Genomic DNA, 27,554 nt, shown 5'->3' with positions numbered 1-27,554 from the left:
TGCCCCGGTCAAATGTATGACGGTCCAGAATGGCCATCAGACGCCAGTGGTGGGACATTATCCATGTATTTCATGCGTGCCTTGCAAATACTAAAAAAAAAAAAAAAAATGTGCTTTTGAACATGAGGGTAGGACATGGGACTTGCGTACGTTTGCCACCTGTAAAAGCAAAAATTTAATATATGCAATACAATGCCTTTGTAAAATGTTATACATCGGGAAGACTTTGAGGAAAGTGCATTTAAGGATCGACTAACATCGATCCAAAATCTGCACTCGCACCCTGAATGCACCATTGGTTCTGCACTACCTTGACATGAGACATACCATGGAGGACCTTTCCTGATTTTGTATAGAGAAGATCCACGAGACTAGTAGTGTACAGGAAGCCAATAGGCTGACCTATAAAGAACAATTATGGATTTTCAATCGAAAAACATTTGAAAGAGGCCTGAATTCCATGGAACAATGGGATTATAGAACCTGAGCCTTAAAATATATACCATATATATATATATATATATATATATATACATTTTATTTGGCTGAGGACCCCCCTAGTGCTAGATGCTCTATAAGTGCATAGCGTAATGGTATTTCCTGTTATAGATAAGTATATTTGGGCACCTGAGAGGCAACCACTATGATGCAGTTTATGTGTGGGACAGGAGTTTTCGTGTATAAAACTCAATTTCCCACGTTGGGCCAGCAGTAGGAAAGTATGATTTGGTTGCCCTCATGAATTTCATTTGCCCAAAAACAATAAATATTGTCTTTTGTTCTAAGAACTCCTTATGTCGCCGTGTTGTTCAGTCCCCTTAATGTTGGCCTAAATTTTCCACTTATTTTGTTCCCAGCGGGTCTCTCTCTCCTCCCTTTTTTTCATGACATAGGTTGGGACATAATGGACTGCCACTGCTGTGTTGGCGTCCCAACACTCACTTGTCCGCACATCAAGATGCATTTAGTTGTGCAATAAAAATTTTATTGGTGCGAGACACTTCCAGATCCACTTTCCAGCACGGTGTGTAAAGCGCTGGTTAACATTCTATGCTCCTATATGTAGCGAGCTGTGCATACACCTATCATGTGTTCAGTCACTTGATTCCAGTATGCTTGTAGAAATACGATGGCGCAAAACTGTCTGATCAGGATTTACGCCACTGTCATGCTGGCCGTACATGGAGGAAATCCACGACTCGCATAAGGTAAATTGTTTGAATGTATTTACAACCTTCTTTTTGCTGGACCTGAGGTCATGACCGTTGGGGGACACATTTTTAGAGGTTGTCCATCAAGTTATGATCCCGTCTGAGTAATTTCCCTTCACTGCAGTGAGCGGCCATTTGTATACTTTCATGAGGAACTTTTTGTAATCCACTCCCCTATCCACGGTCTCTACTAGCGAGCATGTGATTGGGCTGTATAGATTAGTCAGTCAACTGGCTTCTAAAATTTGGTCACCAGTATCACTGAGATGAAGTCAGTATGGCATACAATAATATTGTACCATTTGGTTCCTTAGGACCAAGTTTATTACACTGCTGGATCCTCAGACCATGCAGTGCTGGCGCCAAGGACTGTAGCTCTGTGTGCCTTCTAAACAAGACGTGCAATGTGAGTTTAGGAACCCTTGGGCCTGACCTGCAATTGTCGTTGCTCTCACAGCATTGAGACGCTTTTGGTATATTTAGATATCTATAAAAAATGAACCTCCATTCCCTCCTTAGGTCGTTAATAACAAACAATACATGGCGTTCCATCTGTTTCTGATGAAGTCACTGCCCAGCATATAAGGTAGCACTTATATCAAATAATTGTATGCTTTTATCACAGTGTGGTGTTGGATTTCTCCCTATTAGTGGAGCACTTGTCTGCTGAGGGCACGGTTGGTTAAGGCACCAGAGTCACTGGGGGACCATTTGTGAGCTACTGTGGTCTTCCTTGTATGTGGTGAATTACATATGGGAGTTATTGACACTTGCGTGCTTGAATAGGTAGCCTTGCTAAATGGCAGATGTAGATTCAAGTGATTGGTAGATCACACATGATTTTTTTATATATATATATATATATATATATATATATATATATGTATATACATTTTCTTGTAGTATGCTAGTTGTCCACCGATGAAGACGTGGTGAAACCACACCTAAATGCCAAAACCGGTCGCTCCTGTAACAGATTTGGAAATGTGATCGTGTCCTATCAAACAGCTGCTAAGATCCAATCCAAAAAAAAAAAATGTACATCTTTTTAAATACTGTTTATTAATTGGTTGATATGAATTGGTTGATATGAAATTTTGTTTTGTGATTTATATATATGTGAATAGAGAGTTTTTGATGAATGATTGAATTAGGTTAGACTACCTAATTGGTGGTTGTGAATGAGTTGTGTCATCTGTATTTTATATTTGTGATTTTACCTGCATTTAATTGTTGCTGTTTTTTGATTCATGATTCATTTCATTAATAATTTTGTATCATCTTAAATAAACAATTTTGACACTGATTTGTACTTTTCTGTCCTCTGGATCTCCTTTTCTGCTAAAGTAGATGTTGTAATTCCCTGTTCCAGAGAGTGGATATTTCCTGCTCTTCAGTTCAATACTTCCATATTCTTACACATCCTCTCTTGCCAGGATTTGTTTGTCTCTCTTCATACGTCACATTAATATTACGTGAGCCACATACATAATGCCTTGTAGCATTTCGGGAACTTTCCTCTAATTAACTACCTCACGTTTAACATTGGCTGCAGTATGTTTACATAGCTGCATTTCTTTTGTCCATTTCTTTTTTGTTCCAATTTGGTGAACTGATAAGTTTTCCTTTTTTACACGCCATACTTACCTGCTTTGTTCAGCAGTCTGTTGCCTCACATAAATATCACGCTACATGCCCATGATTACCCCAATAGGATCCTTAGACGTCCTACGGCAACGTCACATCGTGACATCATTTCTGGTACTTTGCCTACAAACAGATTTTCGATCTTGGCACACATTTGAGCACCTACCAGGCAGCGGTTTTGCTCGCTGGAGCATGCATCTATTTATAGTTGGTAAGTCTGGCCTGCTTCCACCCATGGCCTTTACAATACAGCGACTCGTTTGGAGCGTTTACTAATTTTTGTGCATCTGCTTCACAGGCTTAAAAAATCGACCAGCCTTTTTCACACGTGCTGAATTCAGCAATATGCAACTCCTCACACCGTTCTCCTCCTACATTCATGACACATCCTCAAAAACACAGTAGGTATAGAGAGAAATTCATTGCATCCTAGAGTATTGCGCTTCACTTAAGTATTCTTATACAGTACTTAAAACAAGTCAAATAGACATTCTCAGATTGGAATTCGCCAATATTTATTGGTTGCGCTAAGACGACATGTCTTTCGACCACTGGTCGTCCTCAAGGCTTTTACATGCACTCCTTACATGAAATTAGGATTTCTAATACATAAATGACAACATCCATAAACATTTGTATTAATTACATTTTTGTCCATATACAATACCCAAAAACAATGGATACAAAATTACAAAGTAGTTTATGCAAGAGGAGAGTTCCGCAATGGTTCAACAATTACCAAACAGTAAACATCAATATATCCAATATTGATTCCCATCAAGAGAAATACATAACACAAAATGAGACCCCAAAAGGTTTTTGAAGAAATTATAAAGATAACAAAAGAAAAAAGGGAATAATAGAAAAACAACTTTAAAATGTTTAAAATAAAATAAAATGAAGGGAAATCAAAAAAGAGAAACACCTTTTTATATATCATTATTCCAATATTGATTCAATAATTCAACAAAATTGCATTTAGTCCCAAGTTGCCATCAACACAATTTATAATATAATTTAGCACGAAATTTAAATCAATAATGAGTTTGAGAGGATTTGTTCATGCTTATGATGCAAGTCGGTAAAATGAAGTTTATCTATCTTTTGATTCAGTCCGTGAATTAGCATTCACCATAACCTCAAATGTATTTTTAATTTGTGATTTGAAACCATTTCACTCACCCTAATTCTTCTCAGTTCTCAAAATCTTGAAATATATGTATAGAAATTTGCTATCCCTAATGCGGTACAAACAAAGTGTATATAGTGTAAAACAACTATTCCATTAAGTGTTGGGTTCCACGATCCATGTGTTAAAAATTCTGAAATATCCTCAACCCTTATTCTGCTGTGGTATTCCAAACTGCATATGTTGTCGATCACTACTATATCAATGGATGGTATGTAGTTTCTCAGTTGATCAACATCTATAAAGATACGTTGTTAGGATTACTTGGTGGAATTATGCTTCACCATTCAATTTTACCTCTCACAATAAATTGAATTAACTTGTATGGTTTCCTGTGTGGGTATATGTATCTTATCTATAAATGGTTAGCATCCATTGTCCAATTACCAATACATAACAGCATGTCCGGTCATGAATCACCCCTTCTTGGCATACCGCCATTTTGAATCCTACTAATAAAGCGGCAGTGACGTCACGCAGAATTGGCGCATGACATCACCGCCGTCACTTTACATTTGTAAATAAAGCGTGTAGGAAACGTTCCCTTACTCGTGAACGCTTTAAGATGGTACAAGAGCATGGATTATAATTAAAAACCAAATTTGGCTGCAAATTGCAAAATGATCGACTTGGTTGATATAAATAAATGTACAGAACATTACATACAATGTTAATAACAGTGTAATAGCTCAATTTCAATATTCTCACATGACCCCAGCAATTTCAAAATCCCTATTGACAGTATTATGAACTGCTGTTGTGCTATTCGTTACATGGAATTGTCTAGATGGTTGATGACAATTTGAAGACCCACTCTTCCAGGTAAACTATGTGATCGTGTCCATATTAATAAACCTAGTCTAGGCTTGGTCCCAAAATAAATATGGAGGTGGCCCTTGACAAAGTTCATATTTAGCATCAGTTTTCTCTGATTAAACATACATAATTTGACTGTTATTACAAAGATCCTTATAAAGAATCATCATTAATAAACCGGCACGTTAGCTACATGTGGTTGGAGATGAGTGGACTTGAGAACAGATTCCATAAATCCCCAAACTAAAAGGTCCGATCCCAGGGCAATAGTCATCCTGGTGGTCTGGGTGTGCAACTTCCCTCTCACAAACAGAGAATCAAATCACAGGCTACTACTTTTTAACTGATTTTCCATTCCAAATACAAGCCCTCAGTTAATTATCCACATCACAGTGTGGTGTTTCACAACTCATTGTTACCCCTTTTGGGTAATTACAAAAGACATTAATTGCATGTTCCGATTGACACCAATGGTGTACACCATCATTTACAGATCATTCTTGATTCAGTCGGTCTAAGTAATAGTTTCTGGACACCCCTTTGGTGCCACATTTTACTTTCTGCAGACCTATAAACCTTATCTTATTCTTACTGTCCAGTTGGTGTAACTCTTGCCAAGGATTGGCTAGTGGCAATCTCATTCCCTGATTGTTAAGACTAGATAAGTGTTCCCGTAAGCGAATGCGCAATTCATGTATCGTACTCCCTACATATACATTTTGCAGCATACACAAAAAATTGCATAAACCACTAACTTTGATTGACAGTTGATAAAGTCTCTGATCTGTGTTACCATACACCCGTTACACACACACATATTACCGTCAGGAGGTGCATAATTGCACATACTGCAGTTCCCACACTTGAAAAAAACATTAAGTGGTCTCATCCAATCACACCCACCCCTCACACTTTCATCTTTTGGTCTGAGAAATGAAGGACTTAACGCAGTAGGTATAGAGCTCTCTCTCAAGATTGTCCTTTTTTAGCACAGCAACTATCTTGTGCCATGTTGGTTATTCGAGATGTCAGAACATGTATGCCATGCTCTTCATTTCAGATTGTTCTAAGAGGTCTCCTACTGATTTATTCAGTGTATCTACTCTTGTCTACTTGATTAGTCAGTGCCTTGATACGTGAGTTTGGACTTCATTTTTCATGTTGTATTGGCAGTGTGTAGTGCACATATTCAGAACACATGTAATGTTGGCATCTTTCTTCGGATTCCTTACTTTGCACCCTTCACCCCTTTTCTTGTTTATGATTCAGTGCATTAGGACCTCACTTGGGTTTTGCTTCCATCATCAGTTTTTTCCCCATTACATGTGCCTCTTCCCCTTCATCCTTTGGTCATCAGCCACTTTTTTCATTTGTGTTTATTATTTCATCATTCCATCGAGTCTGTCTTCTCAGTTTTCATTCATTATAACTATTTTCCTTTTATAGTCACACACTCACATTGTGTTGCTCTGACGAAGATGTGGGTGGGCTTCCTTCCGAGTGGCTATTCGTTTGACATTCATCAAGAGTGCAATCAATTGACCAATTTTTGATTACTGCAACTCGGATCAGTGAGTCAAGCACTCCTTATATGTCGGAACATATAAATCCAAATAAATAAATAACATGTGTTGGCTGATTAGGTTGTCTAATTCAGGAGAGGATTAGACGTGTCTGTTTTGAATGAATGGTTCCGGTTCAGTAAAGAAGAAAGTCAAAAGAAATTGTTATTAGTATGCATTTTCGCTGTATTCTGATCCATCTTTTTGTCAATGTTATTTCTGTATTGAATTCATAACATTCTCACTACATGTGCAAATATGGTACTTTGTCGAACTCAACTTTTACACATGTTCTGTGATTTTCAAAAGGTATTTCCTTTTTGAATATGTTCTGTGATTACTGATGATTGTTTGGAGTTGGAAAAAAAGTAGTGAATTTAATGCAAAACTAGCGGTGAGTTAATGCATCGGTGGGTTACTTGCCCTTTTTTGTGGCCCATATTTCCTGAAGGGGAATCCAGACGTGGACCCCTTGCTCAATACTCTTAGAGAGGCACAGCTCCTCCCTACTGATGAGGTCCAACCAGACCGAAACATGTGCTGTTGGTACTCTTGTTCAGAGGAGAATTGCCTAGCATTTCGGTGCTGGACTGCCCCAGGGCAGGACAAAGACTGATATGTTTGGGATATTTCTTCTTTGTGAAAGATAGTGAGCTAAAGACTCTGGGTAAGTCTCTCGTAAACAGGACTAATGTCTGGCAGAGGGACTCCCAGGACCCCCTTGTTAATTTCTTTGTAAAGTGAATACTCACTAAATTGTTCATATTTCAATGCCCATTCATGTTTTTACTTTCTTGTTAATTTTTGAGACATTTTTCATGAAATAATCCATATTTGTTTCCATCTTTCATAGATAATTCATATTAGTTGTGATACATTTTCTAAGAACCAGAGATTCTCCATTTCTCAATATCAAATATAAGGCAGCAAACAATTAGTTTCTTGAGAGATTTATCATTGTGTACACCAGGTCTAACTTTGTATAGTTGATAATTGATAACAATGATTGTAGACAAAGTTCCAGTCTAAGAAGGGTCGTGGTTAGGCAAGTGGGCAGATTAAGAATTTAAGATTAAGACCGTGAGAATCCATCTAATTATCGGCCGATAGCCCTTTTGGCCTCGATTGGTAAGCTATTTGCCTCACTACTATTGAGAGACTTAAAACAATGGGCAAAAAAGACAGGCATATTGGATTCTAGACAGACCGCCTTCATAGCTGGCGTAGGTACATCAGAAAACCTCTTCATCCTGAGTCTGTTACAACAGCGAGCACTGGCAACTTAGAACAGCTTTCGGTGGAGTCTGTTGTGAACGCTTGTGGAAAAAATTGAAGCAATGGAATTGTCCTAAGGATCTAGTAGAGGCGATACAATCGCTCTACACTGATACATCGATTCAGGTGCGCCTTACAAGAAAAAGCATCATCTCGAGAAAGATGTTTACATACAGAGGCATAAAGCAAGGTTGTGCACTGGCCCCATTTCTGTAGGCCTTGTATATGGCAGATATGGACAAATCACAGGAAAACATTCAAGCATTTCCCCCAAAAATGAATAATGGGGTAATTCCATGGATCCTCTATGCAGACAATCTGGTCTTTATAGACCAGACAGCAATTGGTCTGCAGAGCCTATTAGATGCCTTCAAAGTCTTCCTAGATAAGAGTGAAATGAAAGCAAATGAGAAAAAAATCATGATAATGTCAGCTAGAGGCTCCAGACAAAAGGGGAAAATCGTTAACTGGATTATCAATGGCCAGAGTTTGGAAAAGGCAGGCTCGATAATCTACCTGGGAATCAGGATAAACAAAAATGTTAATGAACTAGGCAATACCAACTGATCAAAGAAAAACTTAAGAAGCTGGCAAATCAGGGGGTGCGCTCCGCAATCAATATGGGAAATTCTCTGATTCCCATTTTGACTTTCTATAGACAAAAGGTGGTAGCAGTCCTGACATACTGAGCAGAGTCACTACTGAACCTATCGTGGAAGACCTGGGAAATCTGTGAGAGCTTTTTCTGGAAGAAAGTTTTAAGACTACCAAACTCCCTACCAAGCTACATGATAAGACATGAACTAAGACTCCAATCTCTGACGTCAATAACCATGTGGAAAACCATATCTCTATATGGGAAATGTGTAATGAATTAACCCCCCCGACCCCTCCCCCCGGTCCCTTTTGAGATCTTGAACAATCAGAGGGAGCTAAATGATAAATATCTCAAATATTGGGCCAACCACTGCAGTGAATTTCTGAAGACAAATAATATCAAGGAAGAAATGTTAATAAAGAACCCAGCCAAAGTCAAAAAGACCCTGATTGGATAAGGACTGGATTGAAACTCTAGAGATGAAGTACAACAGCAGGCATGTCCTTGACATTACTTGGGAACAAAATAAACTTAATAAACCACCAGAATCCTTTAAAAAAAAAATAATTCTTAATTTTACAACAAACAAAATATAACTTACACTCCCGACATTTTCAGTTACAAGTATCATAGCATACAATACATGTTTTCTCCTTTGTCTTCCCCCCTCCTTTCCCCTTAAACTCAAGCTCTCCCCCTGTGCCTCCGGCTCCCATTACTCAAGATTAGTTCTCTTCCTGGTTCTCGGGCGTGTCGTCATCACTGGGGTCACCTTGGGTGTGCCCTTGCAACGAGGCTATCATTCGTCGCCATTCCATCAGTGGTCCCACTTCTTCACTCTCCCCTCTGTTAGCCGCCTCATACCATGCCACTGTCTCGACGTCTGCCCATTTTAGGAGGTCCTTCTACCATATCTATGATCTGGGTCTATGGGCGGCTTTCCAGCTCATGGCAATTCTCCTTTTGCCCAGGATGTATGCCAAGTCTTTGAGTTTACATACGTGTCTCAATTTGCGTGGCCTGGTGAATCCCCCCCAACATGCATGCCCATATAGATTCCACGTCTAGTTTAATTCCCTTTTCAGATAGCTTGTGTTTAATTTACCCCCAGAATTTCCCCACCTCCGGGCATGCCCAGAACATGTGAATCATCCCTGTTACCACCTCTCCACACTTGGGGCATTTTTGTGCCTCTGCGTTTACAAATTTTGCTATCATTTGGTAGGTCATGTATTCTCTGTGGGTAATGTATAGTTGCATCTGTTGTAACCTTGCATTTCTGGACACGTTCTTTTGTTATCTTTGGGCCCTCTCCCATTGCCCATCCTGCATGGTCTCTCCCACCTCCTCCTCCCAGTCCCGCCGCAGTTTGAGGGCCTCTTTTCCCACTCTTGACATTGTTAGTTCGTATATCCTGGATATTTCATGCCCTCCCTCCGACATGTCATACATCATTTCAATGGCTGTATCCGGTTGTTCTGCTAGCGCTATTTCGGACCACGTTTCTTTCACCCTTTTAACTATTCTGCTATATTGAATATGCTGTCCCGCATGTACCCTGGTTCCGTCCATTATCATTTGAAAATCCAGAGCCTCCCCCTCTTGCCAGATATCCCCTTGGGTAGCCAGGCCCACTGGCTCCCAATATTTCCCGATCCCTTTTCTTAGTTGGTCACCTGCTCTGCATAGCGCCACAAGAGGCGCCTGCGGGGAACACGGGGTTGGGCCTCCCATGGCCCGGCACGCTTTATGCCAAATCTCCCAGCCCAGTGTTAGCAATCTCGGTCTACCCTGCATCTCTGACTTGGGTAGCCATATTAGTTCTCGTAGGAAGTATAGGGAGCTCTCATCCCTCAGCAGCCTGGATTCTGCTGTCTCGTCTTCCACCAGCCACCTGGCTACGTATTGTAATTGCGCCGCCAGGTGGTTAATCTCAAAGTTCGGTAGATTTATCCCCACTCCGTCGTACGCATTCTGTAGTTTCCACAGGGCCACTCTGTTTCTTGTGCTGTGCCACAAGAAACCTCTGCACAGGCTGTGTAATTTGGTGAAAAAGCACCTGGGCACCATGTGTGGGATGTTTGTGAAAAAATGCTGTAGCCTAGGTAGGACCACCATTTTCCGCAGGGCCGCCCTCCCCACCATGGCCAGGGGGAGCTTTGCACCGACCTCCATGCTATTCTTGACGCCCTCCACTGCTTTCACTGTGTTATACTTGTGCTCATCTGCCACCTTATGGTAAATATTGATCCGCAGGTATCTGAACATTTTGGTCTGCCAAGCTATCTGCAGGGTGGGTAGGTTTTTCTGTGGTATGGCTTTGTATCTACCCAAGGGGAACATGCTCCATTTTTTGGGACTGACCGCTATCCCGGATAGAGCCACATAGCGCTCCATCACTTCTAGGATGTATTGCAGGTTCTCCTCTGGGTAACGCAGGTACAGGAGCAAATCATCTGCATACAGTGATATCAAGTGCGGTCCCCCTTTGGTGCGCACATCTACCTCTCTGTATTGCTGTCTCAGATAAATTGCCAGCGGCTCAAGTGCTAGGATGTACAGCATCGGAGACCATGGGCAGCCCTGTCTCGCGCCTCTGCTTAGTTGCCATCTATCTGAGATTATCGCTCACGTTTTTACCCTGGCTGTCGGGGAGCTATACAACATTTTGACCTCCCGCAGGTACCCAGGTCCCATCCCGTATTCCTTTAAAGCCGCCATCAGCCATGGCCATCGTACTGAGTCAAAAGCCTTGACTGCATCTAGCGAAACTACTGCTATTTCGTTTGGGTCGCCCTCTGTCTGCTCTATGATGTGGAGGAGCCTCCTGTGGTGATCAGATATGCTTCTGCCTGGGACGTACCCAGTTTGGTCCGGTGTATTAGTTTGTTTATCACCGGCTTAAGTCTGTTCGCGAGTACTCACATATGGATTTTGCTGTCTTGGTTTAACATGGATAGTGGTCTATACGACCCACAATCTACACTAGGCTTATCTGGTTTAAGGAGAGGGATGATTACCACCTCTCTCAGAGATTCCGCCAGTCTCCCTTTCTCATATGCCTCATTCAGCATTGCCAGTAGCGGGGGAAGGATCTCTTGTCTGTATGTTTTATAAAACTCGCTGGGGAGCCCATCCGTGCCTGAGGCTTTGCACGTGGGTAGATGAATCACCACTGCTTCTAGTTCCTCCAGTGTAACTGGGGCTTCTAGGTTCTCCCTATATTCTGCGCTTAATTTGGGCAATCCTATGTCCTCCAGGATCTCCTGCGTCTCCCTCTCCACGTTCTCCCCCATATCTGCAAAGAGGTGTTTATAAAATCTGAGGAAACTCTCGTTCACCATTTCCTGGGTATTCCAGACTTGTTCAGCCTCTCCCACTATCTCTCTAATTGCAGGCCTTAGTGCCTCGTTTTTATATAGCTATGCGAGCAGCCTCGCTGGTGTGTCCCCTCCAGCGTGTTGTCGTTCGATATATTTCTTGTAATTCAGGTTGCTTAGCCCCTCCCATAGCTCCCCGCCAGCCAATTGTAACTGGCTTACACATTCTGCCTGCTCCTGTGAGGTCCCCTCTTTCATTATTGTTTCCAGCCTCTTCTCTATCTCCTGCAGCTCTCGCTCTATACCCCACTGAAGTCCTTTAGATTTGGATATGGCCTCCCCCCTTATTACCACCTTAAAGGCCTCCCATAGAGTTCCCTCCGATTCCACGCTTCCAGTATTGTTCTAGAAGTAGCTTATTATCTCTTCCCTTAGGTCCTCTCGCAATGTGGTATCTCTCAGTGCCTCGGCCCTAAGCCTCCAAGTTGGAATTCTGGCTCTTGGGGGCTGGTGTCGACACTCCAGAACCAAAGGGGAGTGGTCAGATAGTATTCTAGCTTTGTATTCTGAGCCCACCACTTCCCCCGCTATTCTGGGGGTGGTGAACACTTAGTCCAGCCTCCTGTACAGATTATGTGGGGCTGCGTAGTTGCGAGTAGTGTCTTTCTGTCGGGTGTTGCTGCCTCCAAATGTCCTCTAACCCAAAGTCTCTCAGCAGGGCCTGTAACGCTCTCGTTGCAGGGGTGGGTTTATCCAGTTTCGTATCAGATCTGTCTAGTTTAGGGTCTAGCGTACAATTGAAGTCCCCTCCCCATATGATCGTTCCACCTGTGAGGGGGCTGATCTTTCTATATAACGTTTTATAGTAAGTCACTGTGTCTTGGTTGGGGGCATGTGTGTTTATAATGCTTAGTTCCCTGTTCTCCAAGAGCCCCCGGAGTGCTACCATCCTCCCATCCGGTTCCACCATGGTCTGGAATATGTGGAAAGGCATTACAAAATATGAGGGGGCAAGAGGTTAAGTTAACAGGGAATGCCCTTATTTAATCAATTGTATAACACGAAAGATATGGACAATTGCCAACTGTATTCAAGTTTAGGTGAAGACAACCAAAACCTAGTCTGTTTTCCAAAGTCAAGTTTTCAACCTGTTCATCGGAATAAAACCACCGTGGTTGAGAGCACACTTAATTCTCACAGAGGGAAGGAACTACTGTGGGCTTTAACGCCCACAGGGGCAAGGCTGTGTAGGAGGACAGGAAAGGATAGATTGGAATTCTAAATGTTCCTTCCTAGTCAGCTATTCTGTCCCTGTGTAGCGCTGCTGGGCCGCCTACAAAAAACAGGGGATAGAATAAGAAGAGACACTAACTTCTTCTAGATGTTATGCACCATACAGCCTCGCATCAATGTGCCCTACAACCACTCTCTCCCCCTATGTGTTTGCATCGGGAGAGACAAATACCAGATATAAAAACAGTGCTATTATGATGAGGAGAACCAACATCCACTGGGTTGTATCCAAGTTTATTGACCCAAGGATTGTTTGTCACCACTCATCCAGTGTGATTTTTAAAAAGGAATATCACAAAGTCAGGTTGCAGTCACTCTGAATTTGTGTATAGACCAACATCAAAAGACAAAAATTAAAGTAAATTTGGTATCTATCATATGTAGCAGTGCTACATATGATAGATACCAAATTTACTTTGTATACATGAGCAATTTTTTTACCACCCTCCATTTGCTATTCTAATAGGAAGATCCAGAAGAAGGCGAAGTGGAGAGTGTTGTAAATGTTGTCTTCTGATGTTGGTCCCTGGGGCGGGACACTTGCATGTGGGGCCCCAGTCCCCACAATTACGGGGCAGGCATCTTCTGATTGCCCACGTGCCCTGTCTTATGCTTCCTGCAATCTCTCTCCCAGGGAGTGGTCCGTGGCGGCTCTTTTGTAAATTGGTGACCGCATCAGATCTCCAGTTTAAGCCCTTCGATTCCTTTGTTGGAAGCGGCCATTTTGTTTCCATATTTTTTTACAGTGCGTTCGCCTCAATGCTCGCAGTTCCTCCGGTGTCACACTGTTGCAGCTGTCGAGCATACCATTCTGTGCCGTATCATTTCGCATCCATTTGCCTTGTTTTTTGTCCCATTTTTAGTAGGTTAGAAGGCCGGCATTGTCAGGATGTTTTCCAGATCGTCGGGAGCTCCAAGTCCTCCTACATGGCTTGCTAGCCACGCCCCCCAAAACCACCAGAATACTTAATAATATTCCCATCGGCCTATTACCGAGACCTCCTGTTGAGGTGTAGATTGAACATACTACCCACAATAGAGGTGCTGCTATTAAGAAAACAGATCAAACCCCATGAGACAAATTGTCGTTTTTGTAATGACTTGGAGGAAATGGAAACAATAAAGCATCTAGCAGTAAACTGCTCAGGACTAAGGAAAGAATAACATTATACTTGGGGAACTATGGTGACCTCCATGATTCAATGACTGAAGATAAATGGTGGAAGGGGTTGATGATGGCCGAGTAAATTGGATTAACAGTTGCAGCTCTAAAATTGGTGGAATCAGCATTAAAGATCAAGGATCCATAGGAAGCAGTAGCAGGAGAATAAACTATTTATCCTACTTGATCTTTGCCAAGATGGATTAGTACTTTTAAGTACTTATAGGTATAATGTTAAAGGTTTAACATTTAATAACCAATAAAAATAAAAACAAAAACAAAAAATTTGAAAGTTACCCAACTTTGGAGGAAAACAGCTAACGTGAGCAATAGTGTCAAAGAGATCTGAGATGAAAATATTACAGACACATGGTCAGGAAGCATCCTTATTTTAAGCTTATTTTCTGTGGCGATGTAATCCGTATGTGCGCCTCTAGAATTAAGACAAATGGATATGTCTGTCTCTGTGTGTAATAGAATAAGCATTTCGAGCATGCCAAGTGGGATGACCCAATCATTCAGCTTGTTCCATGGCTTACTTCTAACTATTAAATCAAAAGCAGCACTTAAATCAATGGAGGCAGCAAATAAAGGAGGTGCACCCATAATGTTATGTTGGTCCTTGAGCAGTTTTAACACCAGCCCACTCATTATGGTCCCTACTCCTTTACGGCAGCCCATCTGTTACAGTCATAATCTATTAGTAGAGGCGGCCCACTCAGCTAAGACATCCAATAGCAGGGACACAAAGATTTTATTGGAAATATCCATTGAAGCAATTGGCCTGTTGCTAGCGAGGATGGTTCGCACACCCTTTTTGTATATTGGTACTTGGTGACTTTTCCACCAAGAGTCAGGAATCCTTCCCTCAATAGAGACCTGGGAAAACAGCGGAGACAGAAATTGCTGGGTTGTCCTTAAGAATCATGTTCGATAGGTTATCTGTGGCCATTGCGCATGATTTTATTAGCGACTTAATATTGCTCACAATTTGTTTAGGGAACCTACCCACCCTACGGTGCAGGGCTATAATATTAAAATGTAATATAATATTTGTTATTTGACCATATTTTAGCTGATGGTACTTTAGCCCAGATAATTCCATCAGTCGGATTTGTCTGAGCAGAAGCCTGCTGATTTCCCAATTGATTGCTTACCTCCCAAAATCAACCACTATTTTTAGTAAATAGTATATGGAGCATGGTAACACTGTCCTTCAGTTTCATTGAGCCCCTGTGCTGCTTGACTCCCGTTGTTATATTTTTGCTTTATCATGTTGATTGTAGATAGCCTATTAGTACAGTCCAAAATATTGGCCCTCTTACCCCTTCTAATCTCCGTCCTACAGGCTCTTTCAGCTTCCACAAACAACGGGTCATTGACATTTGTTCTCAAAAAGAGACCATTGTTCTCCAATTTACATTCTTTTGATGGGAAGTATTAAAGTGGTCTAATAGGATGTTTTAATCTGTTATACGTTTCAAAATAAGTGTGTACTCATCAAAGTGTGGGGTTGATGAAAGCCATACTTCCTGCAACATACATATATGGTGATCTGTAATTTTGGTGTTCCGATTGAGAAAGCTACTTGAAACCCCTTGTCTTCCAGGAGATAAGACAGGTCTTTATGTTAACGGCCCTTTCTCTTTGCTACACCCTGTCCACTACCAAGAGCAGCAGACAAACATGACCAATCATGACTCTTTTCTATGAGAGAGTTATTCTTCACATTTGAACTTACTTACCTTCCACCCCCTCCCCCAGAGGGCATGTGATAAATAGATGTTCAAAGACCTCCAGTGCGTGTTTTGTAGGGCCTCCCAAAACTTAAAATGCAAGAGATGTCTTTCCTTAATTTTTCCCCTTTAGAGCCTTCACTCTGTTGGTTTTTAAAAACATCATGAGAAAGGATTCAATTTCCTGAAGGATTAAATTGTATACCACTTTAGAGCCCAAATGAACCACCACCAAATTCTCCCTGTCGTTAACTATAAATTCCACATATTTTATAGGTTTTGTGTTTAACACCCTCAGAGCCGGAATTAAGTAAAACCAGGGTAGCAAGTTGAATTGTTTTAAAAGTATATGATGCTGGTCCCCAAAGATCTGCTCCAATCCGATTGTCAATGAGGACTGTGCATCGCTGCAATTTCCCATAATGGGTTCCGATTGTTTACGTGTCTGCAGTGCTTTTGATTCCGACAGGTTTTTCTTCTGTAATAGAGGATTCAGGGATTGCAAGGCTAAAGGTAGATACATTTTTCCTTTCTATTTGTAGCCATTCATTTTACATGATTCCACTGTTAAAGGGACAGTAGTTATTTCAATGGATTGCCTTTCTCCTGCAAATTCCTCATTATATAGATATCCCTATCCAGCTCTGCTGCTTGGAAAACTTCGACATGCGTTTTAGTGGACCTCGACTCGATCGTTGATTTGTCTTGCTCGGTGCTCGATCGTTGGCTGCAGACGTGACGTTGGCCGTTGTGTATATACTGTGTCACTACGGCGCGTATTTCAGTTCCTTTTTTCTGCGTGCTGGACACGCTGCTCTTGAGGAACATAGTGTACTTTTCGAGCCCTTGACACTTTTTTCCACGTAATTCTCATCAGAAATTGAGATGTCCTTGCCTCGGATATCAGGATATAAACACTGCACTGACTGCAACTCTAATATATCTGCGACCAACCCACATGACATCTGTGTGTGGTTCCTCAGCACGGGTCACGACACTGAGGGGTAGGCGTTGTGTGGGAAAATGAATCCTAAATCCCTTCGGGAGCGGGCTGCCAACCTCGCGGTGCGCCGGCCACTGTTGAAATCACCTGCGCGGCTGACTATTTGGTCCTTAAGGGCCGAAACGGAGGGGCCTACCCCTTGAGAAAGAGAAACGACATTGGCACAAGATGAAGAAGCGGTCTCACTCATGGAGCCACTCTTCCTCGTCACCTTCTCATAAGAAGAAGAGGCACCAACGTGATTCCGACTTTTTGTCGTAAAGAGGAGTGGGAAGGAGAGAGGAGTGTGAAGAATATAAATCAGAGAAACAGTCAGCTCTAGACGTGGGTGTGCCACAAAAACAGCAAGTCCCGGTGGTTGCAGCGGTGCTCGGTGGTCCCCACTCCACGCAAACACCTTTGCCAATGCCTTTGGCATCAGGAGAGTCTTTGGGATCGATGCTGAAAAAAGCACGTAAACCCTCAAAGCCAGGGACCTTCCCATGAGCCTCATGGTTTGTGCGTTCTTAGTGCCTTTTTTGTGCCCAAGCCTCGCTCGATGCTGACATCCACCCCATTGACGCCGAAGGGTAAGCCCTCCACGCTGACCATCAGCGATCAATCCTTTGTCCCACTTTTCCAGACCGATTTCTTCAGCTCCATAGTGTTAATCTTCGGCGCCAACAATGGGGACGATCAAGGGGACGTTGATCCAATTTATGCAGGGGCTGGTGGTGTCCACTATTTTGACGACCAGGCAGACCTCCTGACTTAGGCACATGGGCTGCATGATGGTAGTGGGCTGGATACATCCCCAGATGTAGAATTATAACAGGCTAAGCCGTACACCCATGCCAAGTTTAGGTCATTAGTGGACAGGGTGTTCGACACTCTGCGGCTGAATGCTTCAGCCGTTCCAGGCCAGGGATATGAACTGACTGACATTTTGAACAAGGGTGCAGCTACTTAAAGACACATGCCACTGAACCTGGCTATAGCCGACCCAGTCGCATCCTTGTGGCAATGGCCCTGCTCTATCCCTCCGGTTAGCTCCACTGTGACTGGTAAATACAGGCCGGCAAGAGGGTATCGGTCCTTTTTGTCCTCTCACACGTCTCCGGAAGGTCTAGTCGTGCAGGCAGCCATGGTTCCACCAGGGCAGCTTCCTCCACACTCGAACCTGCCTCCTGCAGGGAGAGCAAGATGCTCGATGCAATGGCGAAAAAGAGATTTAAATCGCGCAGCGTGGCCTTGAAAGCAACTAACGTGACCTGTGGGTTTGCCAAGCATTCTTTTGGCTTCTGGAAGGCAGTGAAAGATGCAGCCCAATACATCCCTGAAGGGGAGCTGCCAGATCGTTTCATACAGCTTGTGGATGATGGGAAGGAGGTGGCCAGGCAGTGGCTGCAAACGGGCCTGGACGCTGCAGACTATTGGCCGGTCAATGGTCTCGGCTGTAGTTTTAAGGACACAGGCCTACCTACGCGCCTTAGGTTTTTCACCAAACATCCAGAATAGGCTGCTGGACATGCCCTTTGAGGGAGAGTTCCTTTTTGGTCCGAAGGCCGATGACTCCTTGGAAAAGATCAAGGAGACAAAGATTGCAGCAAAATCACTGGGCCTAGCTGCGCAGCCGGCAAAGCCTGCCTTCAGCGTTGATTTTCCCCTACCACAATTTACCGGTTGGTGGACGGCTGTCAGAGCAATGGCACCAATGGTTTGAGATTACCTCCGGCGCCTGGGCCCTGGAGCTTGTGCGGTGGGGTTATTGTCTGCCTTTCTTAAGGAAACACCTCCATGCCAACCACGACAGGAGCTCCAGGAAGAACTGAGAGCCCTGTTGTTGAAGGGTGCTGTGAAAGAGGGACCTCCCGAGCAGAGAGGGATGGGATAGTATTCCTAGTATTTCCTGGTGCCCAAGAAAGGAGCAGGTCTCCATCCCATCCTGGACCTCATGGCCTTGAACAAGTTCCTGAAGAAAGACACATTCAAGATGGTGACGTTGAGAGAAATTCTCCATGCTCTCGAGTTGCAAGACTGGCTGGTGTCAATAGATCTGAAGGACGCTTATTTCCATGTACCAATACATCAAAAGCACAGGAAGTTCCTGAGGTTCCTCATAGGGTACAAGCACTATCAGTTCAATGTGCTTTCTTTTGGATTGACCTCTGCTCCAAGGCACTTCACCAAGCATATGGCAGTACTCGCGGCTCACCTCAAGTGATCTGGTGTCCACATATTCCCATACTTGGATGACTGGCTGATCCGAGGGAAGTTGGCAGAGGGGCCTTGTCCAACTTAGAGGAAACCTGCTCACTGCACCACAGGCTGGACTTCTCCTTGAACTTGCAGAAGTCCCACATGATGCCAATTCAAAGGCTCCAATTCATTGGGGCAGTCCTGGACACTCGGGTTGGGAAGGCTTTCCCAACCTAGGAGAGAGTCATCAGCATTGCGCAGATGATGAGCTTGTTCCAGAACCACGCTACCTTACCAGCGGCTTCCTTCCTTCACCTCTTAGTTCTCTATTTTTCTTGTGCCAGAGGCCAGGCTGCGAATGATTTCTTTATAGTGGCTCCTACGAGGCCAGTGGTCCCAGTACTTCGGAACCCTCAAGGACCTACTGGAGGTGTCTAGATCAGTGGTCAACAACCTGTCTTGGTTGGCCAATAGCAGCAACTTACTGGTGGGGGAACCTTTCTGGCCTCCTTGGCCCTAGGCCATAGTGGTAATGGATGCACCTCTGAAGGGTTGGGGTGCTCACTGCGAGGACTTGCAGGTGAGCAGCCTGTGGCCAGCAATGGAAGCCAGGTGACACATCAATAGGCTGGAGTTCCAGGCTATCAGGCTTGCCCTGAAAGCTTTTGCTCTGTCTCTGAAGGGGAAGCATGCCCTGATCTTGATGGGCATTATCATGGCCATGCACTATCTGAACAAGCAAGATGGCATGCTCTCCCTCCCCCTCTGCAGAGAGGAATGCAGCTGTGGTTCTGGCTGTTAGAGAGACAGATCTGGGTCTCGGCAGTTCATCTGGTGGGGACAGAGCACGGATTGGTGGATGCTTTGAGCAGGCAGAGCACAGTCTCACACATTTGGGAAGTGTGCCAGGAAGTCCTAGAGGAGGTCTCCTCTCTCTGAGGTACTGCAACGGTAGATCTGTTTGCCACAGAGTCCAACAGGAAGTGCAGAGAGTTTTGCTTGAGGGAATTCCCAGCGAACAGCATGCTAGGCGATGCGTGTCTCTGGGATGCTTTTCTCGTGGATTGGACCTTCCCTCTCCGCTATGCCTTCCCTCCGATCCCCGTAATTCCTTGGGTTCTCAGGAGGTTGACGAGGTTTTGAGCAACCATGATCTTGATTGCCCCGGACTGGACGAGGAGGACATGATACTCAGTCGTCCTGGGTCTGACCATCTGCCCACCTCTCTGGTTGTCTCGTCGTCCGGATCTCCTGGCCCAGTCAGAAGGTCAGGGTGCTTCACCCGAACCTGCAGTCCCTCAACCTACATGCGTGGCTCTCGAGAGGATGGGCTATGATGACTGGGACCTCTCACAGGAGGTACTCCAGGTGTTGCTGGCTGCGCGCAGACCATCTACAAGATCCCTTTACGAGTGCAGGTGGAGATGACTTGAGGCATGGTACAGGGAAAGCAAGATTGACCCGATCGCTTGCCCCACCACTACAGTGATGGAGTTTCTTCTGTCACTGGCCTCAGCAGAGCTTCAGGTCACCACAGTTAAAGGATATTTGGCAGCCTTGTCTGTGTTAAAAAGGTCTCCGGATCAAGGTTCCTTTTTCAAGATCCCGGTTATGGCTCAATTCCTGAAAGGCCTTGTGAATTACCTTCCGCCAACTCCCTTTGTTGTCCCAGATTGGGATTTGAATTTGGTTTTGACTTTCCTGATGGCATCTCCCTTTGAGCCATCACACTCTTGCTCTTTGCGGCTGCTTACTGTGTCTCCACACATCAGTGCTCACTCGACCAGAGGGGTCTCTGCATCTACAGCCTTGAAAGGGGGGGGTCTGGATATTTGCAGCGTGCAACTTGGTCCTTACTCCATACTTTCACAAGGCACTGCTGCCTGGACGTCGCCTGTCGGGCTGACGTGTGTTTTGACAGGGCAGTGCTGCAAAACCTCTTACCGTGAACTTTCTGCCATCATCCATTGTTCAACTGCTTTGGGAGTTTATCTGATGAGAAATCTATGGGAGAAAGACAATCCATTGAAGGAGAAATTACTCATCGCAATGTTCTTTTTATGGATTCTTCTCCCGCAGATTTCTCATCACCCCTCCCATCCATCCCTGCTCGGAAAGTGTTAGCAGATGGTGCGTGCCTGTCTTGGTGAGTTTACACCTGGTGATGGTCTTAAAGTGACCGTTTTCTGTCTAGCGGGCTGCATGTCTTTCTCAATCTCTGAAAAAGTGATGCATCTGTAATTTATACAACTTTGTTTGCCTCTTTTGACAGGTGCACTGTGATGATGTTTTCTCTTGGCTGACATTCTGCATCCATATTAGGTAGCGCAGAGGAAGACATTGGAAACAGGCAGTGTGTATTCGATAGTGAACTTTCTCTTCCTGTTTGCATATTAGTTTCAACATTGTTACAGAGTTGCATAAACTTGTCTGCTAGCTCCTCTAGCTCACCCTCTGAATTATTCACCCCCTTTTTGTTGATGTAAGGGTGGGACATCCACCAGATCGATCAGTTTGGTCACCGCAGACGATACCACACACGCAAACGTTTTTGCTGGAAAATAGTTTGTGATAATTTTAGGTGAATGGCAAGTATCTCCTTCTTGCACAGGTGAACTTGACATTGTCATGATCTATGCCCCTAACCCCCTCAGGTATAACAGCCCCCTGGCAGCAATGCAAGGGCCTTAAAACTCCATCAGAAACATAAATGGAGTCAGTCCTGGCGCCAAAGCAGGAATAAAGCAATACCAGTGTTGGACCTTAATCCAACATGGAGGCCTATTATACAGCTCAGTTCTTTAGAACCAAGCCATGCGGTCTAGTGTTTTGGGTGTGGCTAGGCCTGGAACTACTTGGCCTGGAACTACTTGGCCTGGAACTACTTTACCTGGGCTATTTAAACCACACCCAAACAGCAGAACACGCTTCGAGTTATTCTGCACTCCTGCAGCGTAACGCTCACCGTGTGCAGCTCCTGCTCATCTGCTTCTCTGACGGCCCGATCCTGAAGCCCTAGATCCGGATTCCATTAATAACCTGCAAAGGTAAAGAACAAGAACAGCATTAGCAAGCAAGAACACTTACCTGTGAAGTAACCGGCCTTGAATCCATCCTGCGCTTCGCTTACCTCGCCCATCTCCGGGTTTCACCACAACATGCAAGGGAGAAGGAACAGGTCAGCATTAACAAAGCACTTACCTGGGCCAGCAGCGCTTCGATCGCTCATCACTCCGGAACATCACTGCAACCTGTATAAAGAAGAGAAGAGAACACATGTTAGCAATTAACACCAATAAACAGCGACATTGTTAGGGAACAGCGTAGTGGAGCAAGACGCTGAGAAGACAGAGAAACCGAGGGAAAGACATTATAACTCACCTGGAAGACAGCAAGCAGAGTCGGAGTCAAAGCCGGTCTGGACCCGACATAAGGGCACACGGACCAGTGAAGCAACTAGGTCCACGGAATGCCCGCACCAACCACACGCCCCTACACAGAGACGCAGGACGGAGAGTTCAACGCACAAAAACCTAAGGTGAGCAATAACCCCAAGGGAGGGGATTTGGCCCAGAGGGAGGTCTGAGTCCACCTATCACAGAACCAGTATCTTAACCCTCCATTCTCCTGTTATAGGCGCTACCAAACATCTGGCACATAACCAAGCAGAGAGGGGTCCGGGATAGCGCTTAGACCTCCATCCAATATCGTGTGGTGCCCCTGTGGATACCGGGTGAGCGTAACAGGCATTGGCTGCTTTTCTTTCGGCTCCAGCCTCACTTTTGGGGATGTTATAGCCAGCTCATGCTCCAATCTCACTCTTGGGAAGGTTTCAGCCACTTAAGGCTCCATGTTTTCCCTAAAGGGGCAGCTTCTCAGGTTATAATGGGAACATTCAATAGTAGGCATTGATGCTTACAAATTGACACAACACCGAGCTTATAAAAGCACTTACCGCAAGAGGACATGGAGGAAGTGACCCATAAGTAAATCTTCCAAGAAGTACGTCTGGCTCTGACGTCTAGCGTCTCTGCATTAATTGCAGCTGACTGCACTTGGTTCCGTGCTCACTCTCTGCACGGTGCATCGGATTAAGGCTGAGGGACGTGCACCACCAACAGCAGTCCAGGCAGCAACTCTCTCTACTCTACAGGTAACTACACTTGCATCCGCTTTACGCTCTGTGCAGCGTGTCAGATTAAGGCTGAGGGACGTGCACCACCAGCAGAAATCCAGCCAGCAACTCACTCCACTCTGCAGATAACTGTATTTCCTGCACTTGCAATACAGGCAGCTTCTCTACATCCTACCCTCCCAGGTCCAAATTGGGTCCTTCCTTTCATCTATCTTCCTCTCTACCTGTGGTGTTCCCCAGGGGGTCTAACCTCTCGCCCTGGCTTTTCAACCAATACTTGGCAACTCTCGCCCAATGCATTTCCACTTTCTGCTCAAATTTCCAGTGCTACGCTGACGACACTCAACTCATTTTCAGGCTGCCCTCTGCCACCTGCTCTCCCTCTCTCATCTCTGATTGCCTAACTGCCATTCAAGATTGGTGTGCCGCCAATGATCTTTGTCTGAATGCCAGCAAGACGGAGATCCTCCTCATCGGCACACCTTCATCCTTTCCCCTCACTCTCTGGCTGGCCTCCCTTGGCCCTCCTCCTACCCCCACCTGCGAGGCTAAGAACCTCGGGGTCATCTTTGACTCCACCCTTTCCTTCTCCGCCCCCACATCTCTGAGGTCTCTAAAAAGTCAAATTTCCTACTGCACCTCCTCAGAGATACTCTGCTTTTCCTCTCCTTCCCCCAGAAGCTCATGGTATCCCAGGCTCTGGTTCTCTCTAGGTTGGACCATTTTAACAGCCTCTTTCTAAATCTACCCGACTCTACCCTCTGCCCTCTGCGATTAATCCAGAACAGGACTGCAAGACTTGTCCTTGGCCTCAAGCCCTGGGATTGTATCTCTCCAGCTCTGAAATCCCTCCATTGGCTCCCAGTGTATGCAAGGATTAAATTCAAAACCCTCTGTATTGTCCACAAGGCTTTCTGGGCCTGGGTCCAAAATACCTTCAGCTATCCCTCCGCAAATACCTCCCCTCTCAAGCTCTTCGCTTCTCTACCTCCAACTCCCTCAGGGTCAGTTGATTTTCAAAGAAACAAGCTGGGGGTAGATCTCTGTCTTCGGCTGGGACCTCCCTCTGGAACAGCCTCCCTGCCACTCCAAAACTTGAGGAGAACCATCTCCGGTTCCGGAAGCACCTCAAGACCTTCCTCTTTTCTTCTGCCTTTGCTCCCCCTCTCCTGCTGTTCTGTTCTCTCTTGGCACTGTGCACCTGGCCACCCTCTGTCCTCCGGGCCCAGGTACCTGCTCACCCTGCCACCCTTCTGCACTGCTTCTCGGCCACCCCTTGCACTGGGCTCTGTATCTCTACCCATATAGCCCCTCGCCCCTTTTTTTGTTCCTGCACTTATCAGACCTACCCTGTCTGCTGCCTTAAACCTAGCACTTGCAAATTGCTGGCTGCACTACCACTGTGTGTAGCCTTTATTATTTATTTATTGTTATTTATCTGTTTCTCCTCTGCTTCGCACTTTCCACTTCTCCCCCCTTCCATGCACCTTTCCCCTCCCCCATGCACTTGCGCGTTCTCAATGTCACTAGGCCTAGTAAGATCGCTGTTTTGTTCTCCTCTGTTCCGCACCCTTGCCTTGTCGCGCTCTAAAACACTTGTGTACGAGCGCGATAGAAATAAAATATCAATCAATCAATTAGGTCGCTAATGTTTACATTCCTGGTGCAGACAAACATCCATTCACATAAAAGCAAGTCTAAATAAATATTCTAGACACAAATATACCATCTACTCCAACATGAACATTCAAATGATCACTGTTTGTCAGCATCACCTTTCAAGGAAAGCACAAAACATTCTAATAATAACACTGCAATAAATGGTTCACTTAATTTTCTCTGACACCATCGGGTTGACATCCGAGACTAGCTTTGGCAAAGCCAACAGTTTGGGCTTTGGTTTAAGTATATGACGGGCATTTGCCAGGCACTGATATAATGGTACTACCTGGCCATAGGATTGCAATAGCTGCACGATTACCTAGACATTTGATAGCAGTGCTTGGCAAATGCCTTTTTAATACCTATACATAAGCCGTAACTGCTGGTTTAGTCAATGCTTGTTTTTAACAGGAAATCAGTACAAGCATCACATAATAATCAAGTAGTTAGCAGCACACTTTGGTTAAGACATGCTTATTGCGCCATTCGCCATTCACTGCTACAATTAAGTGATTAACTTTCCGCAGACTGCTTAGAAATAACTCTGTTAGGCACAAGTTTGATGTTTCGGATTGTTAAAGTGAGCTCAAAGAGATCCCAGTAGGATGTGTTTTGGATAGGGAGGGGCAGGTAATTGGAGGGAATGGCCATAGAGATTAGCGTGGCCATGGACAATCAGTGGGTGGGTAAATAACCAAACAACACCTACAAGGTATGTGTCCTTCCTCGCATGTCATCAACCACATAGCTCTATTCTAATGCAATAGATTCAGCTTGTAGGTGGCGCTGAAGCGCCACCTAATAGCCAAACTAAAAATCATTGGATCCACATATGACTAATTCTAAGGCTGATTCCACTATAATTGTTGGGCAGCCTTTGGTGGTTTCTAGTTTGGTAGTATGTTTGGTTACTTAATCTGCAGGCCTGAATGTAGGATAGAATCTTTTATTTTGGAAAGTACAATATCTAGATCCACTTGAAGGACCACACAAGCAGGACCATATACATTTGAAATGGAAACGGAATCAACACTTCGATTAAATTGGCCTTAGAACTGTGCTTAAGGCAGGATAATGTTTTTCTATGCATTTGGTTTTTTAAATTTACATTATTCTATTGGGAATAAAGGGGAGCGAATAGCCTCTTTTCTATTCCACTTTAAGTGGTATACAACTCTAGGCATGGTGTTTCTTTTTATGTAAACTATAGTTTTCACAGGTCAAGGAGCCTATCAATTGGGGCAAATCTGTGAGCCTCCCTACTACTCTACCCACCTCAACTCTGCCCCGAATTTTCCACTAGCCCACCCTTCTTAACTCTCACCCCACTCCCCAACCACCCTACCTCACATAACTCTACCTAGTCCCACACTACCCCACTTCATCTACCTCACACACTCTACCCTACCACTATAATAATACCGTATGCCACTCTACCTTCGCTTCACCCCACTGTACTCTCACCCAACTCTACCCTCATTCCTTCTACACTACCACTTTATCCCACCTGAACTCACTTCTCTACCCCATCCTTTTACATACCATACCATCTTCCCCTACTCTGTCCTACTCTAACTATGCCACTCTACCCCACCCCACTGACCTCCCCAACCCCACCACTACTCTACCCCCGCGATTGTACCCTACTACTCTACTCCCAAGTCAACTCTGTTTACCACACACTCTAACCCCACTTTACACCCAAACAACCTATATCGCCCAACTCTAACATTGTTCCCTACTTTAACCTATTCTGCTACCACCCACTCTACCACCATCCCACTAATGTACTCCGCCCCACTCTATCTTCACCCAATTCACCCCCGTAAACTGCAAATGCCAAAATGATTGGCTTTACCAATGTTTGTTATGTAAGTTTTGTATTTTAATAGCATTATAAGAGCATGTTGTACAGACTTTTTAAACAAATATTGATGCCGACCGCCTACTATAAATCCATTGATCTCATCTATATAGCGGACAGCTGCTGTAGGTCTCTCGGGCTTCTCTGCTTTTGTTGCAGCTTGGTGCAGTTAATACAGTATTGCTAAAAAAACGCTCTTTAGTTCTTTTATTCACATTCACCTGAATGAACATCTTTTAAGCCAAATACCTAGTATACGTATACCTGGTATTTAAATGATGGAAAATGTCCCTCCATCCCTTTCTAAATTTCTTGATGATGCTCATGTTCTTTCTATTTATCCAATTTGTCTTCCAGAATGCCGAAGGTTTCAGCATGAGTATCCCTATGCCAGGGCATCCTGTGAATTACTCAGAAGCAACTTTAGAGCAGGCTCAGAAGGATGTTGAGCAACTCACCAAGCTCATTGCATCACACGATGTTATTTTCCTGTTGATGGACACTAGAGAAAGTCGATGGCTTCCAACTGTGATGGCAGCCAGCCAGAGGAAGGTACTGTGTTAAGTCTCCTTCATATTCTGATGTACAACAGTTCTTTGTATGCTAAAATCAATACAAGTCACTATCATATTAACAAACAGTTTTCCATGCAATAATGAAAAATGTTTGCAATTCTCAAAAGCAATGGACAGTGTGTTTTAAATATAGGGAAAAGAACCCATAATATGATAAGCATGGAGAGATAACTTGCATGACCTGTTGTCAATTAAAGCTTTACATTTTCAACTGCCATAAAATATTAACGTGTTGGTCGATGGGAATGCAGCTACAGCGTTTGCTGTATTGTATCACTGTAAATAACAGGTGTTACAATTATTCAAATGGATATTCTATTTTCTTTTG

The 27,554-nt window shown here is 44.2% G+C and overlaps 1 protein-coding gene across 5 annotated transcripts in view; it reads left to right on the top strand.

Annotated features, from left to right (window-relative positions):
• The window catches only part of ATG7 (autophagy related 7), a 2,414,869-nt gene that overhangs the window by 1,131,159 nt on the left and 1,256,156 nt on the right, over window positions 1-27,554 (top strand). For all 5 annotated transcript variants that reach the window (XM_069643921.1, XM_069643925.1, XM_069643922.1 and 2 more), the window contains one exon: window positions 27,009-27,203. In XM_069643921.1, coding sequence (XP_069500022.1) covers window positions 27,009-27,203 — 195 coding nt within the window. The remainder of the gene's footprint in view (window positions 1-27,008; window positions 27,204-27,554) is intronic.

The sequence above is a fragment of the Ambystoma mexicanum genome, chromosome 2p (genome assembly GCF_040938575.1).
Source record: "Ambystoma mexicanum isolate Mex_15411 chromosome 2p, UKY_AmexF1_1, whole genome shotgun sequence".
NCBI classification, from domain to species: domain Eukaryota; kingdom Metazoa; phylum Chordata; class Amphibia; order Caudata; family Ambystomatidae; genus Ambystoma; species Ambystoma mexicanum.
This window is presented reverse-complemented; position numbering and strand designations above follow the sequence as displayed.